The sequence below is a fragment of the Lactuca saligna genome, chromosome 5 (genome assembly GCF_052625555.1).
Source record: "Lactuca saligna cultivar CGN05327 chromosome 5, ASM5262555v1, whole genome shotgun sequence".
Taxonomy (NCBI): domain Eukaryota; kingdom Viridiplantae; phylum Streptophyta; class Magnoliopsida; order Asterales; family Asteraceae; genus Lactuca; species Lactuca saligna.
The window spans coordinates 19,753,445-19,776,341 of NC_136421.1; the positions used below are offsets into that span (position 1 = coordinate 19,753,445).

Sequence of the window (22,897 nt, forward strand, 5' to 3'; positions counted from 1 at the left end):
TAGTTATTTTTATTCTACTCTTTGGTGTCATTGGGTGCGATACCATCTGTAACGCCTCGTTTTGGTACGCAATTCCTTATTTATTCAAGTATTTATTTTGAGCTACTCGACGAGTTGGAAGACCTAACTCGTCGAGTAGATGCTTTAAAGGACACGAGATTTAAAAGATCTACTCGGCGAGTCCAAGCATGGACTCGATGAGTAGGACTGCCAAGAAGAAACCCTATTCTTGGGGTTTTCCCCCCAATTTAAACATCTTGTAATGCCCCGATACCGAGGTATTGGTTTCTGTTGATCCTTATGGTTTCAAGGTCTACTCGACAAGTTGGCTGCTCGAATCGTCGAGTAGCAGCAGGTTGGTCCACGTGTTTAAGTGATCTACTCGCCGAGTCCAAAGAGGGACTCGACGAGTAGGAGCTAGAGGATGAAACCTAATTTTTGAAGTTTTGCACCCTATTTAAGGGATCATTGGCCTCCTCAACCTCCCATCTACAGTCTCTTGACATCTCAAACCCTAAATTTGTGTGTATGTGTGTGTTCTTTCTTGGTGTTTTAAGCTTGAAGAAGGATTTTGGTGGAAAGCACTTGAGGAAAACAAGTGAATTGAAGCAAGGAACTCGTGGGGAATCAGAGAACTACTTCAGTGGGTACTCTTTTGAAGGTATCAAGCTGTTTCTATGGCTTATTTCTTCCTACATCTCTTTTTGGATGGTTTTTAGGAAGCTATTATTGTGTTTGAGCTAAGATATGAAGTTTGCAACTTCAGATCTGTCACAACTAGAAATTTTTAGTGCCTTGTAACTACAACACTTATGTCAATTATGAATCAAAAACGTGAAAGCATGCATGATACTTACTCTATGACAACAAAATTTCAATCAAACACTTCATACATGCACTACAAACAGTCAACAAATAATTAGAAACCCTAGAAGTCCTTGTTTAAGTCCATTTTGGACTAGGACTTCCTTATTGGTCCCAATGGACCAATAAGCTTCCAATTTGGAATATCATGGGCTTAGAACTCTTAAATGGGATCTAATTGGACCCACTTTCATTTATTTTAATATTTTGGGCCATATTGGGCCTAGAATAAAATAAAATACCCAAATGGACCTTATTGGGCCAAAAACAAAATTTAATAGCCCTAATGGGCTATAAAACTCATATTTTGGTGAATTTTGGGCTGTGAATTACTCTAAAAGGGCCAATGGGCCGAAAACCGTTAACTTGGGCACCATATTATGGATTTAAACACAAAAGGCCCAAACCTCCATCTCTCTTCTCTATCTCTCGGCCCAAACTACAAACCCAAGGAGAAGGGTTGACTTTGCTTGCCACATCATTTTTATTTGGTGGATAACTAAGTATTATACTTCAAATATCCAAGTCCTCTCCCATACTTCCATGCAACCTCACTTCTCTCTTCTTCTTCTCCCTCTTTTTCCTTCAGCCGAGAGCAAGAGAATAAACACACACACCTCACAAAACCCTCTCTAAATCACTCAAGAATCATCCACTCTTCTTCATCCAAAATCTCAAAAATTTGGCTTGAAGTCTAAGGATCTTCATCAAGTAATTCATCATCTAAGGTCAGTTAATGACTAACTCATGATCTAGCTACTTCATTTCATCAAAAACCTCTTCTAAATCCATTCAATCTTGTGATCTTGCACCATAGAAGCTCTTTAAGTTCGAGATCTTCCAAGAAAGGTTGCTAGGACCGAAAATAACAACAAACTCTTCTCTTTTCTTCTTCAAAACCAATCCACAAATCAAGGTGACTTTCATACCCCCCTTCTTTTCGGTTTTTATGAGTTTTATGGGTGGATAATACATGTAAATGTGTAGATCTATGTGTAAATGTATGCTATGTGTGATTTGATGCATGTATGTGTGTGATATTATGTGTTTGTGATGAATATGTTATCTAAAAAGTGTGTAAAACCGAGATCTAAAACATGGGGAAGGAAATAAAGATAACTTAAACTATTTTACACTAATCAAGTCAAGAAAAATAGTGTATATGGTTAGAATGAACTTACTTGAACATAAAACCCATTTTTTGGACATAAAAAGTCAAAAATACAAAACTTAGGGGCCAAACTGACAAATCACAATTTATGGAGGGTCAAAGGGGTCCAAACAGTTTCTATAATAAATTTTCTGAACATCAACATTTTTTACGTGCTTAAAATGTAAATGTTGGATTTAATGGGCTAAATTTGGGCTTTTCGGCCCAATAAGCTTCAAATTGCGAGATTTCTAAATTTGAGGGGCTAAGAATGTAATTTTCTATAAATCAAGGGATTTGAAGTGTAATAAAACTATTCCAATGGTCAAAAATGCTTTTCAAATTAAAAAAGGATAAAAAATGTAAAAAATTTCTATTTTGGGCCAAAACTATCAAAGTTGCGAAATTGAGGGTTTTAACCGAGAAAACATCATTCTGGAAGGACTAAAGCTGTTTACAAAATGAATTTGGGCTAAAAATGTCTTTTCAACAAGTTTATGATACAAAAGTGTCAAAATAATGTTTTAAGGACTAAAAATGAAATTCTTTTTATATAAAGGACTAAAAGTGCTATTTTTATAAAAGAAAGGTTGTAAAAAGGTAAAAATCTTACTTTTAAACACACTACTTCATTAAGACAAAATACAAGATCCACGACTACTGACGAAACGTAAAAACAAACACACTCTCACAACCAATATCGTTACAAAATGAATTGATTCGGTCTCGAATCAATAACAAAACAAAAATCAATAAACCATAGTATTTCAATAAACACGTGATAACTACGAGGAGTCAACATTCAATCTTTGGGCTTGAAAGTTTCAAATCGTGTTTGTTGGGCCTTGCTAGCCCAGTAACATGATCTTTGGGCCCGAAGGGAACACGCTTACATGTTAATGGGCCTTCTATGACCTAATTACATGTAAAAGGACTTTCAATAGCTCTATTGTGCTATTGGGCCCTAATGGTCCATTAGTACTGCTAGTGAGGTCGAGAAGTCAAATGCGAGTCGGGCCAAGTGCCTTTCGCATTCCCGATAGCCTTGAATAACTTATGGAAATAAAGGGGGCTTCGTACCCTCCTTTCTCCTCGGTTGTAGGGCTTATGAGAATTCGAGTAATCAAATTCATGGCGTTAATCAAGAGAACTCAGGGTGGTTGGATTGTGTGAGTAGTACGGATGACGCCTTAGGGATCGTTCGTAACCTGTAGTTATACACTAGTCATTTTCATTAATGCATGATTGTAACCACTCACAAACCCTAGTTAATTCAATGTCACCTGGGTAATCAAAAACATTTGCCGTATCGGTATAACAATAAACAAGTCATGTAATTTGCGTATTGGGAAAACATCGGGTTTTCCCGGAAAGTTCAACATTTTCACCTGTGTGATGTATACAAAGTTCAATAATTATACATGTTTTCAAAATCGACAAGCATATTTACGGATCTTCACACTTTTTTTTGTAAACAAATACTCATTTCAGAAAATATTGGATTTTCTGGGTGTTTCAAACTTCAAAAAAATCATTTTTCCATAACATTACTTATGAATCACCAACATTTCATATGTTGACCATTTTCAAAATAACTTGTATTCTCAGGTAACAGGTAAGCCGGAGAATAAGTACCAAGTCATGTCATGGTGTTTTCCTTAAACTATCTATTAGACAGTCTATGTTATGGATTTGTAACGTTTAAACAATGTACCGAATGTAAACAATATCAGTTGTAATATTCCAATGCATGGTCATGATTTGTGTTATGAGTCATGTATATTCATTGTGATGGTATTCAATTTGAGTCACAAGAGCCCTTCAACGTTTCCGCCGTTCGGTTCGGGGGTGTGACAAAATCTTAACGCTCTTTGGTCTCTAAGGCCATAAAGTTGCCAACTTTGACAAGTATGGACCTCCCCTCAAGTGTTAGACTTCATTGCAAGCTTAGTTTTGTCATTTTAAGGCTTTAAAGCTTTGCATGCACGTAAAGTTTGCAACTTTACGTGATAAGCATGCCTGGGAAAGTTGGATCTACAATATGGAGCATTTGCATGGCTTAAAAAGCATTTGTATAAATGAAGGTCTAAAGGGACTCGACGAGTGGCATGGTCGACTCGGCGAGTCCGATGAAGATGGTCGTGGGCTCGGCGAGTCGGATGAGTAACTCGGCGAGTCCAATGAAGATTACCTTGGACTCGGCAAGTCAGTTGAGTGACTCAGCGAGTTTGCAGTTAAGTAAGAACTCGACGAGTAGTGGAGGGTACTCGACGAGTTGAGGTCAACATGGATTGTTGACCTTGACAATTGACTTTGACTTTGATCAAGGGTTGACCAATTGACTTATGGGGGTATCTTGGGAATTTATTATCCTTTTGATGTGTTGGAAATAGGTGGTGGAGTTTGTGGCGGTGATTCAAGAGTTGAGCTTTCTATTTCCAGTCGGCAGTTGCAAGGTGAGTTATCCTCACTATACTCAAGGGTCTAAGGCACCAAGGCCGGCCCTTTGGATTGTTATCTGGTTATGTTATGCTAGTATGACCTGTTAGATCGGTATTCTAGAGGGTAGGATAATATTATATGGTATGTTGTATGATCTGTTAGATCGGTATTCTAGAGGGTAGGATAATATTATATGGTATGTTGTATGATCTGTTAGATCGGTATTCTAGAGGGTAGGATAATATTATATTATGTGATTATCTGTTATATGTGCACATGTTTGTTTAGCGGTTGAGGCTTATATGCTTTGTGCAAAAGCCAATAGACCTGGGCATTCCAACTGGTTGGTTGTAGGTCTAGGGTATTCCATCCTGAGGATGATTGGACCTATAGTATGTTGGCATTCCAACCTATTGGTTGTGGGCTTGGGGTATTCAAACCCGATGGTTGACTGGACCCATAGTATGCTATTTATGATTCTATGTGTGTGTTGTTATGAGTATGGGTATTTTGGGGGAAACTCACTAAGCCTTTGGGCTTACAGTTTCGGTTTATGGTTTCAGGTACATCAGGGGATTGCGGCAAGGCGAAGGCATGATCGTACAACTCCTCCTGTTTTGTTTATGGTTCTGGGAAAGCTCTGATACGATACATTTTGAAAACACGTTTGTAATGATTTGATGGTTTTGAAATGATTTTAAAAGTTTAAATCCGGCATGAATTTTATGGGTGTTACACATGTTAAACCCATCTCTTGGACTTCCTTTATCAACCTCCTTGTCTCCAGAAACCCTAGTTCATTTGTGAGCCTCTCTCTTGAGTTTTGAGTGTGTTTTGTGCCTTTGAAGGTGGTTGCAAGAGTTTTGAGCTAAAAAGCTTGGGAAAAGAGAACTAGATCTAGGAACACACTCATATTTGGCAACTTTCTGAGGTAAAAAGTTCTTATCTTAATGAGTTATAGATTAGATCTCCTTGCATGTGGATTCTTGGGTCTTTTTGACCCTTTTGTTTAGGAAAAGCTATTCTCTTGGGTTGTTTGCAAAACATTTCCCTTGTTCTGTAATTTAGGGCCTCTAGAGCCATAAAAGGGTCTTGAACCCGTTTTCATCCAAGGCATAACAATGTTTATGAAAGTAGAATGCTATAACTTGAGTTTGGGTTCATTTGAGGTGTGCAAAGCCATCAAGTCTCCAACTTTATAGAAATGGACCGTGGAAACAACCTAGATCTGTAATTTGGAACTGCAGAAGTGTGAAACCAGTGATCTAGGATAGATCTGCAAGGGAATCAACGAGTCCATAAGGGAACTCGGCGAGTCCGTTGAAGAAACCCCGATGATGTTCATAGGACTCAACGAGTTGATTAAGGAACTCGGTGAGTAGGAGGATCTTGTCCCTTTTCTGATTATGTCAAGACTTGACAAGTCTGAAGAAGACTCGACGAGTCAGTTTGACAAACTGCGATGACAAGTAGCTTAAGAACTTGTCGAGCCAAGAGATGACTCGGCGAGTCGAGTCGCGATTTCTAGGGTTCTGAGTTCTAGGACTCGACGAGTCACATGGATGAATCGACGAGTTTGGTCAACCTGGAAGATTGACTTTGACCATGATGTTGACTTTGGCTAGGGGTAAAATGGTCATTTTACCCTAAGAATAGTTATCAGTTTTTGACTAAGTGTCCTTATGAAATTTATAGTCGGAGAGTCACCGGAGCAGCAGACAGAGATTCCTTACCTAGAGTTTCAGTCGTCAGTCATACGAGGTGAGTTTCCTTCTAGTAGGAACGGGTCTACGGCCACAATGCAGGCCCGTTTAGATGATAGTAGTTCCGGACTATGGTCCGATGTCGGGGCGGTCCCGAGAAGTAGTTATGTATGCTTGATGTCTTTGTGATTCATGCATGTTTATGTTATGTGTTATATGTTCCGGACTCCGGTCCGATGTCGGGCGAGCCCGATGCAGTATATGTGATTATGTTATATGTTTATGTTATGTTTAGTTTATTCTGGACTTCGGCCTGATGCCGGGCGGGACCCAAGTATTTCCATACTTGGCTCAGGTGCCAAGTGGGGCTCGATGCAATAGGCGGGGCCCAATATATGCTGGACTTACCGGGTGGGGCCCGATGCAGTGGCAAGGCCCAGTGTGTGTTATATGTGTTATTGTATGGTATGTGGTAGCTTGGGGGAGCTCACTAAGCTTCGTGATTATAGTTTTCAGTTTTGATTTCAGGTACTTCTGGTAGCAAAGGGAAAAACTCGGGGTGATCACATGATACACACACCACAGTACTCAGCCTAGGATTTTTGAGACTCTAATATTTTACCATATGTTTTGTCACTGTATTTGGGGATGATTTTTTTTACACACGATACATGTCTTTCCCTTATGATTTTGGATGATTTATGGTTTATTATGATTTTCAAAAAAAAAAAAAATTGGGTCGTATTTTTGGTTGTTACACTATTAGAGGGATTCTGGTTTGGGTCCTCTCGTCCAAGCAACTTCATAGAGGATTAAGATCTCAAGCATGGAGATCAAGGGCTACATATATAAAGGTATGTTTTTTTTATGTTTTTTTTTCTAGGGTATATGTAATTAGCATGAAACCATAGATCCATAGGTTGCATGTATACTTAGGTATATCGTAGTTTCAATTTTTCCGTTACCTAGTTTTAGTGTATTTGATGCGTAGAAAATCCAACAGTTTTATGCTTGTTAGGAGTTCTCACTAACTTCAGCTAATTAGTAGGCAAATATGCTAAGTTACATATTACGGAAACTAAATAATTTTAAAATGTTAGGTTTTAACTCTATTGCGCAACTCTTGTTTGAGTCCACTCGTTGTAGTGTGAGACCTTTCATTCAAAGAATTATCTGGTGTCTGTGATATGTAATTGTATGCGTGAGCTAGTTAGAGGATGCTAGTAGGAATTCCTTCAGCAGCTGATGGTGGGGAGTTGTGTGGTGTTACCTTAGGAAAACCTAGGAAGAGATTTAGTGTTGGGAGCCTTGTTTTGTCTAGGATTGTATGTACGGATAATGAGTGACTTGGAGGATTCAAATCAATTATTGAGGAAAGCACGGATATATATATATATATATATATATATATATATATATATATATATATATATATATATATATATATATATATATATATATATATATATATATATATATATATATGGAAGCTACTGTGGGTCCGTACTACTGGAAGCATAGGATCCGTACTCAAGTTAAGGAGAACTATGATGAAACTAGGATACTTATAGAGTATAAAACTCCTCGATATATATATATATATATATATATATATATATATATATATATATATATATATATATATATATATATATATATATATATATGGTTAGGTTAATATGAGACGGCCTAATTTTGTGAAACTGTGACACGCAATCCCAGCCAGTCATTTTGTAGATAAAAAAAAAACATTTTCAAAATGCAAAATAATTGAAAATTTTCGAATTTTTTTTTCCCATCATTTATATTTTCCAAAAAAAATTAATATATATATATATATATATATATATATATATATATATATATATATTATATATATATATATATATATATATATAATATGATCCCCCCCCCCCCCCCCCCCCCCGGTTTACTTTGTAAAATGCATTTTCCAATCCTTTGTTTTTTAAAATGTTATTTTGATTTCTCAACTTTGAACTTTATAAATGTTACTCGTACCATCTTCATGTTTTAAATAGGATTTTCTTTAATAATTTCGTTCGTTAACTTGAGAGAGAGAGAGAGAGAGAGAGAGACTAATTTATTTATTTGTTTTTGTAATACGTGTTAGTATAAATTCAATGTGGTCAACGTGTTGATCTATTCAAATTAGAGTCTGTGTACGTTTTGACTTAAATGTTTTTATGTTTTCATGCTTATTTTTCTGTGTCTTTTCAATATATGAGTTGGGTTATATATAATACGTTTTTTTTATTTGAACTTTTGTTCGTTAATTAACAAAAAAAATTACTTACATATTGTTTTGTACGTGTCGGTATAAATTCGAGTTTATTTACCTTTCGACGTAAACTTTGTGTATGTTTTGTTGTTTTTTATCTAAACTGGAGTCCTTGCGTTTTGGTTGCAGCCGTTTTCAGTCTTTGCTTTTATACCATTGCCATTAACCTGGATTTTGGTTTACGTAATGACCATACATTCTTATTGACTATTCAAAAACCATTCAACTTACAAAAATAGTCCATAATCTCTTCTCAATTTTTGATAAATCACCCAATGCTCATTTCTTTTAAAGTTTTAGTGTTTTTGGTAACAATGTGATATGTTATACTGGTTTAATCAATTTTCATACATGATACGCAAGAAAAACAAGTAATAACCCACAACAAAGTGTGGGCTCAATTACTAGTTGCTTATAAATTTCAAATAGTTGTATCCTTATTTTTTATATCTAACTTCTATAAAATAGACACTAATTCATCATATTTTTGTAACTTGTGATTTTCAAAGTCTAATTCATTCCTTGTAAATGCCACATCTACAATGATCATTACCCATCACTTTATAAATCTTAATAGACATCTACAATGACCATTAAATGTCAATTTTAGGTGTTCAAATATTGTCAAATTTTAATAGATTAAATGTAAAATATAGGACGTTTATTTGGTTACATAATTATCATAAAAAGAAGAAAAATAATAGCATAAAATAATGGACATTCGTGTATGAAAAATATACAGTTATTACCTTTGTAGATAGAAACAATGTGATTGTGGTGGTATTTACCCCAATAAATGATTATCTTCATATTAATAAAAAATAGTAATTTAAAGATAGATTTTAATTTGGGTGCAGGATGTGGCAAGAGCAAAACTAGCAAAGATTAAGAGTTCATGGTCTAATGATTTTTAATCGCTAAATCTAGTCGAAATTGAGAGTTGCATAATCTATCACTATAAAAATTTCAAAAGGATAAACTAAAATAATAAACAAACATGAATGAAACAATTGCAAATTTTCTCTTTCTAATGAGGTACCCAATAATCTTCATTCATCTCCCAAACCCATGAGCAACTTCATATTTACAATGGTAGCAAAATTCATACACCTAAAACAAATTTCAAAAGCAAAGCATCACATTTTTCCACACCAATTTATGCATATTATTTTATCAAATTGGTTGCATATAATGGTAACAAAACTGAATCAGTCATACATTTTAGGGTCAAATAGCAACTATTATATCGCGTTATTTTCTTAAATATCATAACGAGATTTTGATTGTCCCCTTTGAAGATGGAAGACTTATGCCTCTTGCATGGAACATGGTATTCGTATCTGATGACTCTAATGCTCTGGATGTTTGGAGAGCTATTTCTGAATGGAGTTGAAGACATGCCATTGCCATCTGATAATATAATATAATATAATATAATATAATTAATACCAGATATTATATTATAAGAAATGCCAATAATATATACATATAACATTGAAACAAAATTAAAATTCCTTTATTTTATTCTCCTCACCATGTAGCATTCTTTATCGGTGTCTGACTCAGCTACAGATATGGCCCACGTGCGTACCCACTCAAGCCCTCTGGACATTTCACTACTTCCTTCAACCAGTGAAGATGCCACGTAAGCAGGATTAACAGCCACCAATATACATGATGCTGCAAAAAGTACAGATTTACGAACATATGCTTCAACATGACGACTTATGTCCCTGCAATTTAACACCAGTAGTTTTAACAAAATGACAAATATACCCTTCCATTAAAAATAATAATACCTGGAACTCAGCATATCAAGTAACGGAAGTGCTAAAGTGGATGCTTCTGGATGCATAGCTGAACATTTCATACAAGTACCCAACATGTGAATAAGTTTTCCAAGGACAATAAAGTCCCTACCTAAAAAGTCAACTCCATGACTTTTTTTGTCAAACCCCTGCATAGCTGGAAGCATAAACGCAGCTGCAAACGGAGGAAACTTATTCTGCGACCATTCCACATCATCATCTTGTACTACGTTTTTGTGGGCCCACCTCCGTGACTTCCCTCTCCTGTGTTGACCGGGTTTGACCGGGAGATCTCTCTCGTAGGAATAAGTCAAACTCAATGGAGATTGAGATGCTGAGATCTCTCTCCATGGGCTTGCACCCTGAGACCCTATGCTACTTGGCAAGAACCATGGTTGACTTTCTGAAGTGGTCAAGATTTGGGGGGTTGACCGGTGCTTTTGTCTACTGGTTTTTGCATGAGAAAGCTCGAGTGCTGCATCTGTCATGACATCAAGAATCATTATCCGTTGACTCGTGTCTACATTCGGTGAATATAGGAGTTTATGTATCGGATCAAGACTTCCTAATGGACAATTTACAATTAAGGCAACCAATGCTTTTTGTCTCTTTTCTTCAGCTGATTCTTCTTCCCCTTCCAAAGTTGAGTCAGAGCAACGAACCTGGACAAGCGCCCTGACTAGATCACTTGCTATGAATGAAAGTTCATCTGGAGCTGCTCTAATAAGGCTTTCAGCAACATCAAGTGCTCTTTCAACCTGCAAATTTTTATAAAATATTTTTAACTAAAAAATCCCAAGGATATACTGACACTGATAAAAAAAACTTACACCATCAGCATCATCAGACTTTCTTAGAGCCCCAACAACATCAATCAACTGTGAGAAATTCTTTTTCAAGTCAGAATCATCATCAGACAAATCATATGGTTGTAAAGAGGATTCACTGGAAGTTTCAGAAATCTCAGAATCATTATCATCATCAGAAGCATCCTCATTGTTCAATGTCGCAGGATCAATAACTTCATCTGGATCAATTAGTTCCAATCCCATCAATTTGTTGTTCTTTGTGTCTTTATAAGTTTTTTCTGATACCGATGTAATACGACCATTAGATGTTGTTCTTTGGTCTTTGTCTGTTTCTTTGTCATTAGATGTTGCCACGTCAGCATTTGTTGATGTGAACTCCCAGTCAATAGTCTCCTCTTTGCAGGTATCATCAAGATACAGGGGATTGCTAGGGTCAATCACTTTTGAAAAGACTAAAGCAACACTGCTAGCCATCTTGCGTACAAAATGAGAAGGGATTTCCAGCCTACCTGGCATCATTAAAAAAAGATGAAATAAATAAGGGATTAAAAGAAAACCATAATTATTAATTACAGTAGAGGGAAAGATATTTACAGCTAACCCCTTGAAGAATCAAGTGCATTACATCCTTAGTACCATCTAAATCTTCTTTTGTTAGCTTTTCTAAGGAAAGCCCAACTGCTGCTGTTAAATCTGAATCTCAAATTAAGGAATCACAGGGGGGGTGTAAGTGTAAAATATAAAAAATTGAATTTTTTTTAAAGGAAAAAAAAAAAGATACATGCTTGTTGCTCTACTGGTGCTGACTGTACAAACTCTCGCTTTGACCATACTGCAAGAACACGCTGAGTGGCATCCAATAGATTGCGATGATTTCCAGTTTTGCCCTTGAGTGTGGTATCAGGAGGGGATTGAAGAACAGAAAACTGAAGGATCCATCTCAGACAACAAACAGGGAACACTTTCCAGAGTAAAAATCTCTCTGTAAACATCGACTTGATGGATGTTTGGAGTTCAAAAATCTGGTGAAACAATAACCAAAGAATCCAGTAACCTTCAACATCATTTATGTCGTGAGTTGCTAGCTTTTGCAAAAGCTGTTCAGATATTCTTTCTACAGCATATGAATCTTTAATTGCCTCCATTATCTTTGACCAAAACTGTAGACCAGGTTTTGATTTAAAAACTTCCACAATGGACAAATCAGTCTTTTCCTGTAAAAGGCTTTGAACTTGAGTAACAATTCGTGGGATCACTTCACTTATTAGCACATCTGCATGAGATGTTTTATTATTATTTTGTTTCAAAATATCAATGCAAATGAATCAAAGTTGTTGTCTTTGTGATGTCATAACTCATAAGCATACCTGCAGACCCACGCCTACAAATACGAGCAAAAGCATCCCCAATAAATAGCATAGAACCATTGAAATCACTTCCATTATAGTTAACTAATTCATCATAATACTTCTTGTTCCATTCTTCTGCTCCCTGAATTAGTTGAATTGTAATCCTTTTGACATATAAGCTGACACATTTTGTCAAGAGAAAACAAAATCCAACATGTTTGGGATGAAAAGAAAGATGATCACAAATATGAAGGATACTGTGATGAAAGTAAGGTGGAAGCTCCCAATCGTGCTTTATCAGGGACAGATGTAACAAGCTGTGCCACTCTAGAAATTGCAGCCTTGTGTTGTTCAAGATTTATATCTTTAGATTGGTGAGAAAAATCTCTAGCCAACTGGAGTACCCCATCATTTTCAAGCAAGCATAGTGCAAGTAATCTATCATTAATATGGGGATTATATGTTTATATCCAGTTAATTTTATAGCAATTAACGAAATGAACACAAGCATTGGGGATACCTTTCAGTATTTGAGCAGACAGTGGTTTCAAGTATCCCATTTGAGTGATGTTGTAGATATGGAACTAAAGTTTGCACAACCTCTGAGACACAGCCACTTAAAAAGAATACATCATACAAATGTTTCTTTGCAGAAATGGGGAAACAGGTTAGCCAATTCAAAGCAACGTCTGCATATCAAAATATATAATATTAGAAACCTGAAGAATGAAAGCCTTATACAGATATGTAATTCAGTTTTTAGATAGTGAGAGCGGGTGCAAGATCTACAGAATGTAGAAGACAGATGAAAACTTTTCTCATAGATCAATGGCATGGAAGTGAAAGGAGCAATGGAATTTAATGATTACCAAGTAACAACACTCTAGCCATTGTTGGAAACGCAGTGCTTTGATAAAACACCTGCCACCAGTTATCTCTTTCAGGTACTGAAGGAAGTTCTGCTCCGATAATCACATCTCTATACTCTTTGTCAATGCTACCTACAAATTCATTAAAACAGTGAAGTAGTTAGTAACCGTTGATCATTTATAGTAAACCCTAATTAGCACCTACCAGAATTATAATCATTAAACCTAATTCCAACAAACGCACAGAATTTTTATATTTCCAATAACTTGAATGATTGAACAACGAGGTAATTTGATGGTTATTTTAGAACAAAATTTTGACAGTGTAATTGTATGATAAAGCTGAAATTGGAGAAAGATAAATGACCGGCGAATGAGCGGGACTCGAGAGAGAAAAGGCGGACAGCGAGAGAGTGGAGTGCGCAAATGACTTGGTCAACGTTTTTGGCTTCATTGATCGTAGCGATGACTTCTCCGACCTTCTCGAGTACTTTGTTATTAGTGTTTTGTTCACTTCCGTTCTTCTTCTCTGTTTCTTCGCCGCCTTTCATGGCTGCTCCGTTCTCGCAGCTCTTCTGCTTCCCGGTGTTTCTATATTATCGATTTCGGAATTAAATTTCATGTATTTACATGGCCAGTCCCTTTACTTTTAGTCATTGTCATGCGAGCTCCTAAATGTCTTAAATATATACATTTCACAACTTCACATTACTAAATGGCAAACTGCCAAAAATTGACGACGTATTTTGTTGCAAGAGGAAATAAGTTGTCCTCTATCTCTGTTGAAGCGAATGCTAAAGGCCTAAAGCAAACCATGTTGAAGTCGACGATTGCCCCCATGTTATCAACCCTCTACCCGCAAAAGTTATTCCCCATCAAATTAGCGTCTTTTTGCAGTGCATTACCACGAAGCCCGCCAACTGTTCGACAAAATGCCTCAACCAACATTCCAACTCTCGAGACCCCCTCTTACATACTCCCTCCAGCTTCAGCTTACGTCCATCTCCCTTTCTGCCGCAAACGCTGTCATTATTGTGACTTCCCAATATTAGCTCTGGGTTCTTCTTCAACAGAAACCGCAGATGATGATCCAAGAATCTCAAATTATATCCATCTTCTTATTCGTGAAATGGAAGCAACACAAACAAATTTTAACAAACACCCACCTCTTGAAACCGTCTTCTTCGGTGGTGGCACGCCTTCGTTGGTGCCACCAAGACTCGTTGCTAAGGTCCTTGACACGTTGAGATCGAAATTTGGGTTGCGTTTGGATGCCGAGATATCAATGGAAATGGACCCCGGAACATTTGATGCTAAGAAACTGAAAGAGTTGATGGGATTGGGTGTGAATAGGGTGTCGTTAGGAGTTCAAGCATTTCAAGAAGAGTTGTTGAAAGCTTGTGGAAGAGCTCATGGTATTGACGAGGTTCATGAGGCAATTGAGATTATCAATTCATGTGGGGTTGGTAATTGGAGCTTGGATCTCATTTCTTCTCTCCCACATCAAACTCAAGAAATGTGGGAAGAGAGTTTGAAGCTCACTGTTGAAGCAAACCCAAATCATGTTTCAGTTTATGACCTTCAAGTTGAGAAAGACACCAAATTTGGTTCATTGTAAGTTTGTCATTTAATCTTTTTCTCCTATTCTATTATTTACACAAATTAACGTCTACACATGATCAACAGGTATATACCAGGTGAGTTTCCACTTCCTAATGACACCCAATCTGCAAAATTCTACAGAATGGCCTCAAAAAAGCTTTCAGAGGCTAATTATGGACATTATGAAGTCAGTAGCTATAGCAAAAATGGATTTGAGTGCAAACACAATTACACATACTGGATAAACAAACCTTTTTACGCGTTTGGCTTAGGTGCTGCTAGTTATATCAATGGAACAAGATACTCAAGACCAAAGAAGTTAAAAGATTACACAGATTATGTCAAGAATTTGGAGGGTGGATCAGTTGATTTGTCACAAGAAGGTGATGATGTTGATGAATGGGAAATGGCTATGGACATTGTGATGCTTTCATTAAGAACTTCAAAAGGGTTGAATTTGAAGAGTTTTGGAGATGATTTTGGGAGTGAGGTTGTTGTGGAGCTGTGTAAGGTGTATGAGCCTTATATGAGGAGTGGGCATGTGTTGTTTTTGGATGATGAAAGAAGAGAGATTAAAGAAGATGAGTTTAGTTCTTTGGTTATAGATGATGAAAAGTTGGAAAATGAGATCGGGTTTATTCGTTTAAGTGATCCAGATGGTTTTCTTTTGTCCAATGAATTGATATCGCTTGCATTTGGGGTTATTGATCCATGAACAAATGTTGTAGAAGACGTTTTTTTTTTCAAGAAATTGTTCATGCTTGATGAACTTATTGGAGATCTTTAAAAGTAATGTGATCATTCTAAAAGTGTACTATAATTGCATTTGTTTGTACAAAATGTTTAAATTTTTATTTATCATGAAAACATATTTGGCAATTTGATGCATGAAGAAAACACATTATATTGTTAGTTCCTTTGGCTTGTAGTGGTGTTTATAAATCGTGTCAAGGCAAAGACCTGCCCAATCCAGTAGCCGATAGGGTCAACAAGGTTTGGGTTAATCAAGTTTGGATCAAGTGTTGGTGTGGATTTGGGTTAAGGTGTGGGTTATTTGAGTCCGGCTAGCCCGAAGCATTTTAAGCCAGGAATTTAAGGGTATATACCATCTTAATTATGAAATTTTAATTAAAGTAATGATTTAAGTTAATAAATAACTGTATAATTAAATTGGTTATTTGAGTCAACGGGACACGAGTCGGTTGATATGACCGGTTATTCAGGTAATTCAGTTTTAGATGGATGTGTGTTAGTTTCTGTTCTTGTAATACATTAGGATGAACCCTAATGAATATTGTAGTTATTGTTATCCGTAAAATACATAAAATCATCATTTTATCACATTTATCACAAATAATTTATCAATTTAGACATAGTTGGGTATGATAATTAGTACTTGTTAAAGATACATAAATTCGGGAGAGTTGTGTAGGCGATTAAAGCGTTCTAATGTTGTGGATCATGTGAGTTGTTACTTTAATGGTCCCTTTCGACTTTTATGGTTCCTTATTATTAGCTGAAATTAAAAATGTGACCATTGATCATTGAAGACCAATTTAAGAATGACTGATAAAGGAAAATAATAAAATCGCATAGACAACTACAAAAAGATGTATCATCATCTAAGCTGAGTTTCGCTTGCTTCTTAACAAGGACTTGAATGGCGGATAAGTGAAAGCACCATTAAGAAACAACTCGGAAACTACTTTATACATAGCCTCAGTAAGGTGAACTCCGTCCCAGTTGATATATTGAGATGGGTTCTGACATGAACTTGCAGAATCAGACCCACAAGTACCTAAAAAGTCAAAGTTGTAGGGACCACCACTAGACCCACAACACGCCTTGTAAACATCGTGGAATCCAAGCTTTGGTGCATTCTTGACAATGGAGCGATAAGCTTTCCAGTAATCAGCATAAACAATGATAGTTTTTGGGTATTTGTTGCGTAGGTTTTGGATGTTGGCTTGGAGGATGGTGTTGTGGATGTAGCTTTGGTTATTGACGGTGGCGACACAACCAATGTCATCGCGGTCTGACTCTGGTGAAAGGTACATGGCGAGGGTCAAGCAACCGGTGGTGGGGAGGCCTTGGACTACCATATATTTTGCACCTTTTTTGAGCAATGCCTAGCAAAACAAAAAATAAATGAGTAGATTGTAAAACAATTGGTGAACTAGAACATAATAACAATGTTATAATTTGAATTACATTTCGTAAAGTATGCAAAGTCGATGATCTTTTGAATGTGAAATTAACTTTATATATTCTAAATTAATGTGACATCATGTTACACATTGATCCACATGTGACAATGATAGTAAATATGAATTCCATGTTATGTGAATATATGATCTCAAATTTACATTAACATAGAATTCATATTACTATTTTATAATACTTATATCATATAATTAAATTAATTAAAGATGGAACAATTTCTTCATACTTATCCTTTTATCTATGTTAAATTGTTGACATTTAAATTAAAATATTATTAAGAAAAATTAAATGTGATACCATACATATCATCATTTGATATGGGTAAAAGGATAATAAGAAAGAAATTATAGGAGGATATTTAATCTTAAATGAATGTATTCTCTATTATTAATTATACAAATTACAAGTAATCGGATACCAAGATGAGAGGATAGGAAACATGTGATAAAGTGAACTACACTAGAAGAAACATGTGATTATAGTTAAATGTCAAATCTTAACGATGTTACTAGTTTCTTTTTTAATTGAACATTTTTAATAATAAAATAACATTTTAGGATTATTCCTTTCAATTAATAATACATTATTATTTTATTTTACTTTTCTGATTATATATAATTTTCAAATATTTATTATTTCCCTACTAAATAAGTGTGTGGTCCATGTATTTTGTAATATATTTAACTCTATATATAAATATTAATGCCAACTAATATCTCATTTTAATATCTCTCATATTAAAAGATATATGATGTGCACTTAAACACTGATTTAAGGATAAATTAATTAACTAAAAAAAAGCTTAAGCAAAAGAGGTTTTTGATAATTGATTTTCCTTAAACAAAGTTATTAGAAACATCATGTGTCAAAATAATGTGTTTGATTAAGATCAACCATTATGAATAATTTCAACACAGAATTTACAAAAAACATGGCTGCAGATCAAAATTTATAAGAAAATTATAGGAAAACAAAGCAAAGAATTTAACATTATAGGCATTAAGCATGATTTTGATAAACATTTAAAATCAAACTATAATTTGGCTGGTGATGTAATTCATCTCAAAAGTAATTCAAAATATCAATATTTAAATCGTCGTAAAACAATAACAGAATTAAATATTTTGAAACGTATGACTCGAAAGATAATTTGGCATATGAATCATAAAAAAAGTACCAAATTATCAAAGATTTAAATTACTAATTACTAATTACTAAAAAGTAATATATTTCTCTTGAATGCATAATAACGAAATTAATATAATTAATTAATTACCTCTATAAATCCTGTTACACTGCGAATGGCACGTCGTTGAATGGTTTCACCGCTCACCGTTGATCCAACGGTGTAAGCGTAGTCATTGGCTCCGATTTCACCCACCCACACTAACGCATCCCGGAACACCGCTGCACATTCCGCCGGCGTCGACATAGCACCTTTACATTTTTGCCCCTGCAATGTCTTGTTAAACCAAGAAAGCTGAGTTTGTAGAGACTGAGGTGTTACATCGAAGGTGAGGTTATTTTTGACAAAAAACGCATGTCTGATAGCGGTGGATCCTGCGACGGCGTAGTTAATACCGGCGGTGGTGTTGGCCTTGCGGTTGAGGTAGGGTGGTAGGTAGGGTAATGAGAGTGATTCCGCCACGAAATCGATTACCAGACGCCCGTCGGAGTAACGGTTAGTTGGGTGGTGGAAAAATGTGCGGCCGTAAGGGAGGTTGGAGACGTAAGTGAAGGCACTTGGGCCGGTGGGGGAGGCGGTGTTTCCGGTGTCGGTGTAAGAGTCTCCGAAGGCGTAGATCTTCTTGAATGGTCGTGGAGGTGTTGCGGAAGAGTGAGTAAGGAGGAGGAGAAGGAAGATGGCGATGGGGGAAGCTGACATGGTTACCAACGTCCACATGTCTACGTGAAATGGGGTTTTCAGGTTTTGATAAGGTACGCCTTGTTTATACAACTGAAAGTGATATTTAAAAGACTATTTTACCCTCTGTTCTAAACCTTGGTCAAAGTTGACTCCAAAGTCAACCGGTCAATAACTAATATTTATTTTTTCTTTTGAAGTTATGTTTTCTGTATATATCTAGTCTATCAAGATTAGTTCATATATATAGCCAGATTTAATTTCTCGGAAAGAATTGACTTTTCTTATTTAAGTATATATATATGATATAATCCTTTATGTAAAATTATATTATTAGAGTTTAACTCATGTGTATGTAATTAGACAATTATAGTCTGAATGTATTATTTTGCCATGTCTCTCATCTGATGATGAAAAATAAGGTGTTTGAGATTTAGAGAAAGACCTTTGGAGCACGACATTTTTTATTTGGAGTTTATCATTGGACATTTGGCACTAACTGTATTTTTGTTATTATACTTTTAGATGAGTTTCTGGTATTGAACATTTCCTTTTTTAGAATGTTTAAAATTATTTAGAATTTTCTATTGTTATTTTAATGATTTTATTTCTTTACAAAGTATAGCTCTATTTTCCAGTAGATCATACGAGAATGTTATAGGGTCAACGGTCACAATAAAAGATGTGACTAACAAAAACATATATATAGTTACAAATCTACATAATGGGATGAAAATGGTTAAAAGGGAACATGTCCATAACCTTTTACGCGAATATATATAAACTCAATCAATTGAGTAATTTACAAATTTGATCCTTTTTTTTATATCATTTGTTTTAGTTGTCGTCCAAAAAACGAATTTTGTGGTAGTTTTATTTGTATGGTTTATTTTATATTAAATTTCATTCACATGTAAAATCTAATATTCAAGTTGTAAAATTTATTAATTTGATTAGTTTGTCTTCACTTTTAGCAATATTTAATGTTCAACCATCATCATATTGAACTATTGATCATTAGGGGATAATCCACACAAAGCAATGCGGCACCTGCCCCACAAGATCAAAAAATTAAAATAAAATAAAATAAAAAATCCATAGTGTTAAAAAAAACAATTATAACAAGATTTTCAATTTGCAAAACGAATTTCAACCAATAAAAATATTTTAGAAATTAATTAGGGTTGTCTAAATAATAAAATGAAGTGTCTATTTAGCCAAAACTTATATAAAAAACGTTGATGATACTTGTTCCAACATAGTTCCAATGTTTGGATCTGAGATGATTCTGCAATTCCATCTTTCTTTCTTTCTTCTTTTTTCTTTTTCATTTTTCATAAACCATAAAAACACAGCTCTTTGATTACTAGTAGTAGCAACGTGAATTTTGAACTCCTATTGTGACATCACCTTTAACATAGCAAATACGTTTTCATTTTGGTTTTTTATTTTATTTTGTACGTGTCATATTGCATGTTATCTTAATTAATCTTCGAGTTGTTTTTTATTTTTATAAACACAGAGGCTAAATATTAAAAAATAGTATAAGTTATTCTTAGACTTGAACAGAAAACACTAGGCCAAAAAAACTGATTGGATTTAAATCATATTAAACACAACTTGACCGATAAAATTGTTTTTGTTCAAACCCAAAAACATTAGCCGACCTAACCCAACATTCATACTAAAACCCATATATGACCAATCCAATAAAAAACCGAACTAGTATCGGAGCAAAACATTTGTAGTCTGAAAAAAGAAAACTGTTTGTTTTTAACATCTGCGAGTTACTAAAATAAATTGAAATATAAATAAACTGATTTTTTTTAAATGATTTTTAATATTTTTATGACTTTGTTATAAATAATTAACGAATCTAGATCAATTTTTATGTACTATTATATAAAAAATAAAAATAAAAATGGTATGAATTAGCGTATATATTTAATAAAAATCAACAACTTTGGTTGTAAAGTTATAAGTATACATTATAATTAGTGATAAAAGAATTTGATACATAAATGGACGGAAATAAACTTCGATTTTTTCAATTAAATCTATTAAAAACGTACCATAAATATTTTCTAGAGAAATTGACGATACTGTATTAAATAATATTTTATAAAATTTGGCAAAAAAATATAAGATTATATTATGATTTTTTTTTTCATATTTATACAAAAAACTTCAATGACTATTATTGTATTAAATCTTTATTTAGAAATTTGTCAAAAATATCATATTTGTATCATCGAACGTTTTTTTTTTTAAGTTTTGTAAAAAAAATTTCAAATTGTTTATCATTAATAAAGTTGGAAAAAATATAAATTAAAAAAAAAAACTAAAAAAATAAAGATATATATGTTTTTTAGGCTAGAAGATGTTATAAGACTCCGGTCCACATCTGCGCTAAGAAGATGACGCACAGACATTTTTAAGTCTGCAGTCTTCAAAAAAACAAACAATTTGCGAAGACTAATGTATGCGCGTGGTCTGCGTGGCACAGACAAAAGAGGCTACGCAGATCTACAGACAAAAAACCAACAGTACCTAATTCTAATTTAGAATGATACGGTCCACTTGCACAATCCTACATTTAAGCGGCCTTGATTCATTATGGAAAGGGGCAAAGGGGTTGAGACAGACTAATAAATTATAACGACGATGGAGGGGTTGGTTGAAGAAATTTGTTACAAACTAAAAAGCTTTAAATGTTATCATGTTATGTTATGGTCCTCCCATCCTCAACTCAAGGCTCAAGCCACCACCTTAGTCGGTTATTTATTTCCCATTAATGACGTGTACGCTTTACTTTATTAGATCAATTTAATATGGCAATATGGTAGTAATTAATTTACCATTCTGTCCCAATCTTGTTCAACCATTCAAACCATAACCTATCAAAAATCATATTATCAAACTGACTTCTAATCTAACGGTATCAGGTGTTGTTTTTCATGAAGTTGAAGGTTTAAATCTCTTCGTAAACATAGGTGGAACTAAGGAGTACTTTAAGAGTACATTAACTTTGTTGTTCTAAAAAAATCTAAACTCGGATTGAATCCGTCCATAACGCATTAAAACATCATTGAAAGACCCCAAAAATTTGTGGAGAAATCTATCCATATAGGAAAAGGTCTCTAATGCCTAATGGTCGTCAATGTGAATATATTCCCTTCATAGCACGGCAAGCTAGTCAAATTTTGAAAGCCGATAAATGTAACAACTCAATAATCAATAACATATCCACCAACCTTCTCATGAGAATCACAAACAACTAGACCTTGTAAAATTTTAATGGTTTCTCTCTTTTGATTCTTTTGGTTGGTTTTATCACATAAGTTACATTCAACTTTCTAGTTTACCATTTTATTTATCACATGTTTTCTAGGTTACCTTAAAGTGAAACTCGCAAGAAAATCCTTAAGTTTGCATTCTTTTCGGTTTTACTTGATATATATATATATATATATATATATATATATATATATATATATATATATATATATATATATATATATATATATATATATATATATATATCAAATTGACACCTATAATTTTTATACAACTTATTAATTCACTCATGTACCTTATGAAATGAGATGAAAATAAAATTAGAAGCGTGTAAGTGCTAAAGTGATTTTAAAAGGGAAAATATAATTGTTAATCATTATCTTTTTTAAGAACCATTTATACATACTACTTTACTCTTAAATCTACACATTTTGTCTACAATATGATTTATACCATCAACCTTTGGCTAATGACACACATCCATCAACTCTTAATACTGGTAGGGCAAAGGCCTTTGATTGTTTATAATTATCTTTGATTAAAAGATTTCAAATATGTATCATTATCTAGTAGGCCAGAGCAATTAAGTCAAGGGTCCAATATATTACCATTTAGCGG

The 22,897-nt window shown here is 34.6% G+C and overlaps 3 protein-coding genes across 3 annotated transcripts; 1 reads left to right on the plus strand and 2 right to left on the minus strand.

Moving 5' to 3' along the window:
• Window positions 1-9,475: 9,475 nt before the first annotated feature.
• On the minus strand, window positions 9,476-13,884 carry EMB2423 (telomere length regulation TEL2 family protein). Its single transcript, XM_078995617.1, has 11 exons — window positions 13,661-13,884; window positions 13,294-13,425; window positions 12,945-13,113; window positions 12,683-12,862; window positions 12,443-12,603; window positions 11,857-12,348; window positions 11,670-11,768; window positions 11,097-11,584; window positions 10,258-11,024; window positions 9,993-10,191; window positions 9,476-9,868 (listed from the first exon to the last, which is right to left on the minus strand). The coding sequence occupies exons 1-11, from the start codon at window positions 13,842-13,844 to the stop codon at window positions 9,725-9,727; spliced, it is 3,015 nt and encodes a 1,004-aa protein (XP_078851743.1). The 5' UTR covers window positions 13,845-13,884; the 3' UTR covers window positions 9,476-9,724.
• Window positions 13,885-13,978: 94 nt separating this feature from the next.
• Window positions 13,979-15,735, plus strand: LOC145047364 (Radical SAM superfamily protein). Its single transcript, XM_078995618.1, has 2 exons — window positions 13,979-14,907; window positions 14,980-15,735. Exons 1-2 carry the CDS (start codon window positions 14,009-14,011, stop codon window positions 15,608-15,610), a joined length of 1,530 nt encoding a protein of 509 aa, XP_078851744.1. The 5' UTR covers window positions 13,979-14,008; the 3' UTR covers window positions 15,611-15,735.
• Window positions 15,736-16,465: 730 nt separating this feature from the next.
• On the minus strand, window positions 16,466-19,070 carry LOC144997513 (GDSL-like Lipase/Acylhydrolase superfamily protein). The gene is made up of 2 exons (XM_078957415.1): window positions 18,395-19,070; window positions 16,466-17,024 (listed from the first exon to the last, which is right to left on the minus strand). The coding sequence occupies exons 1-2, from the start codon at window positions 19,019-19,021 to the stop codon at window positions 16,518-16,520; spliced, it is 1,134 nt and encodes a 377-aa protein (XP_078813541.1). The 5' UTR covers window positions 19,022-19,070; the 3' UTR covers window positions 16,466-16,517.
• Between the last annotated feature and the right edge of the window lie 3,827 nt (window positions 19,071-22,897).

What these genes read in the sequence shown, in the direction of transcription:
- EMB2423 (XM_078995617.1), bottom strand. Translation starts at nt 13,844, where the DNA reads ATGAAAGGCGGCGAAGAAACAGAGAAGAAGAACGGAAGTGAACAAAAC. An exon ending in GATTCTTCAAGGGGTTAGCT is followed by an intron (nt 11,585 to 11,669) that starts GTAAATATCTTT and finishes TAATGATGCCAG; the next exon opens with GTAGGCTGGAAATCCCTTCT. An exon ending in AGTCTGATGATGCTGATGGT is followed by an intron (nt 11,025 to 11,096) that starts GTAAGTTTTTTT and finishes AAAAATTTGCAG; the next exon opens with GTTGAAAGAGCACTTGATGT.
- LOC145047364 (XM_078995618.1), top strand. Translation starts at nt 14,009, where the DNA reads ATGGCAAACTGCCAAAAATTGACGACGTATTTTGTTGCAAGAGGAAAT. An exon ending in GACACCAAATTTGGTTCATT is followed by an intron (nt 14,908 to 14,979) that starts GTAAGTTTGTCA and finishes CATGATCAACAG; the next exon opens with GTATATACCAGGTGAGTTTC.
- LOC144997513 (XM_078957415.1), bottom strand. Translation starts at nt 19,021, where the DNA reads ATGTGGACGTTGGTAACCATGTCAGCTTCCCCCATCGCCATCTTCCTT. An exon ending in GTGTAACAGGATTTATAGAG is followed by an intron (nt 17,025 to 18,394) that starts GTAATTAATTAA and finishes TTGTTTTGCTAG; the next exon opens with GCATTGCTCAAAAAAGGTGC.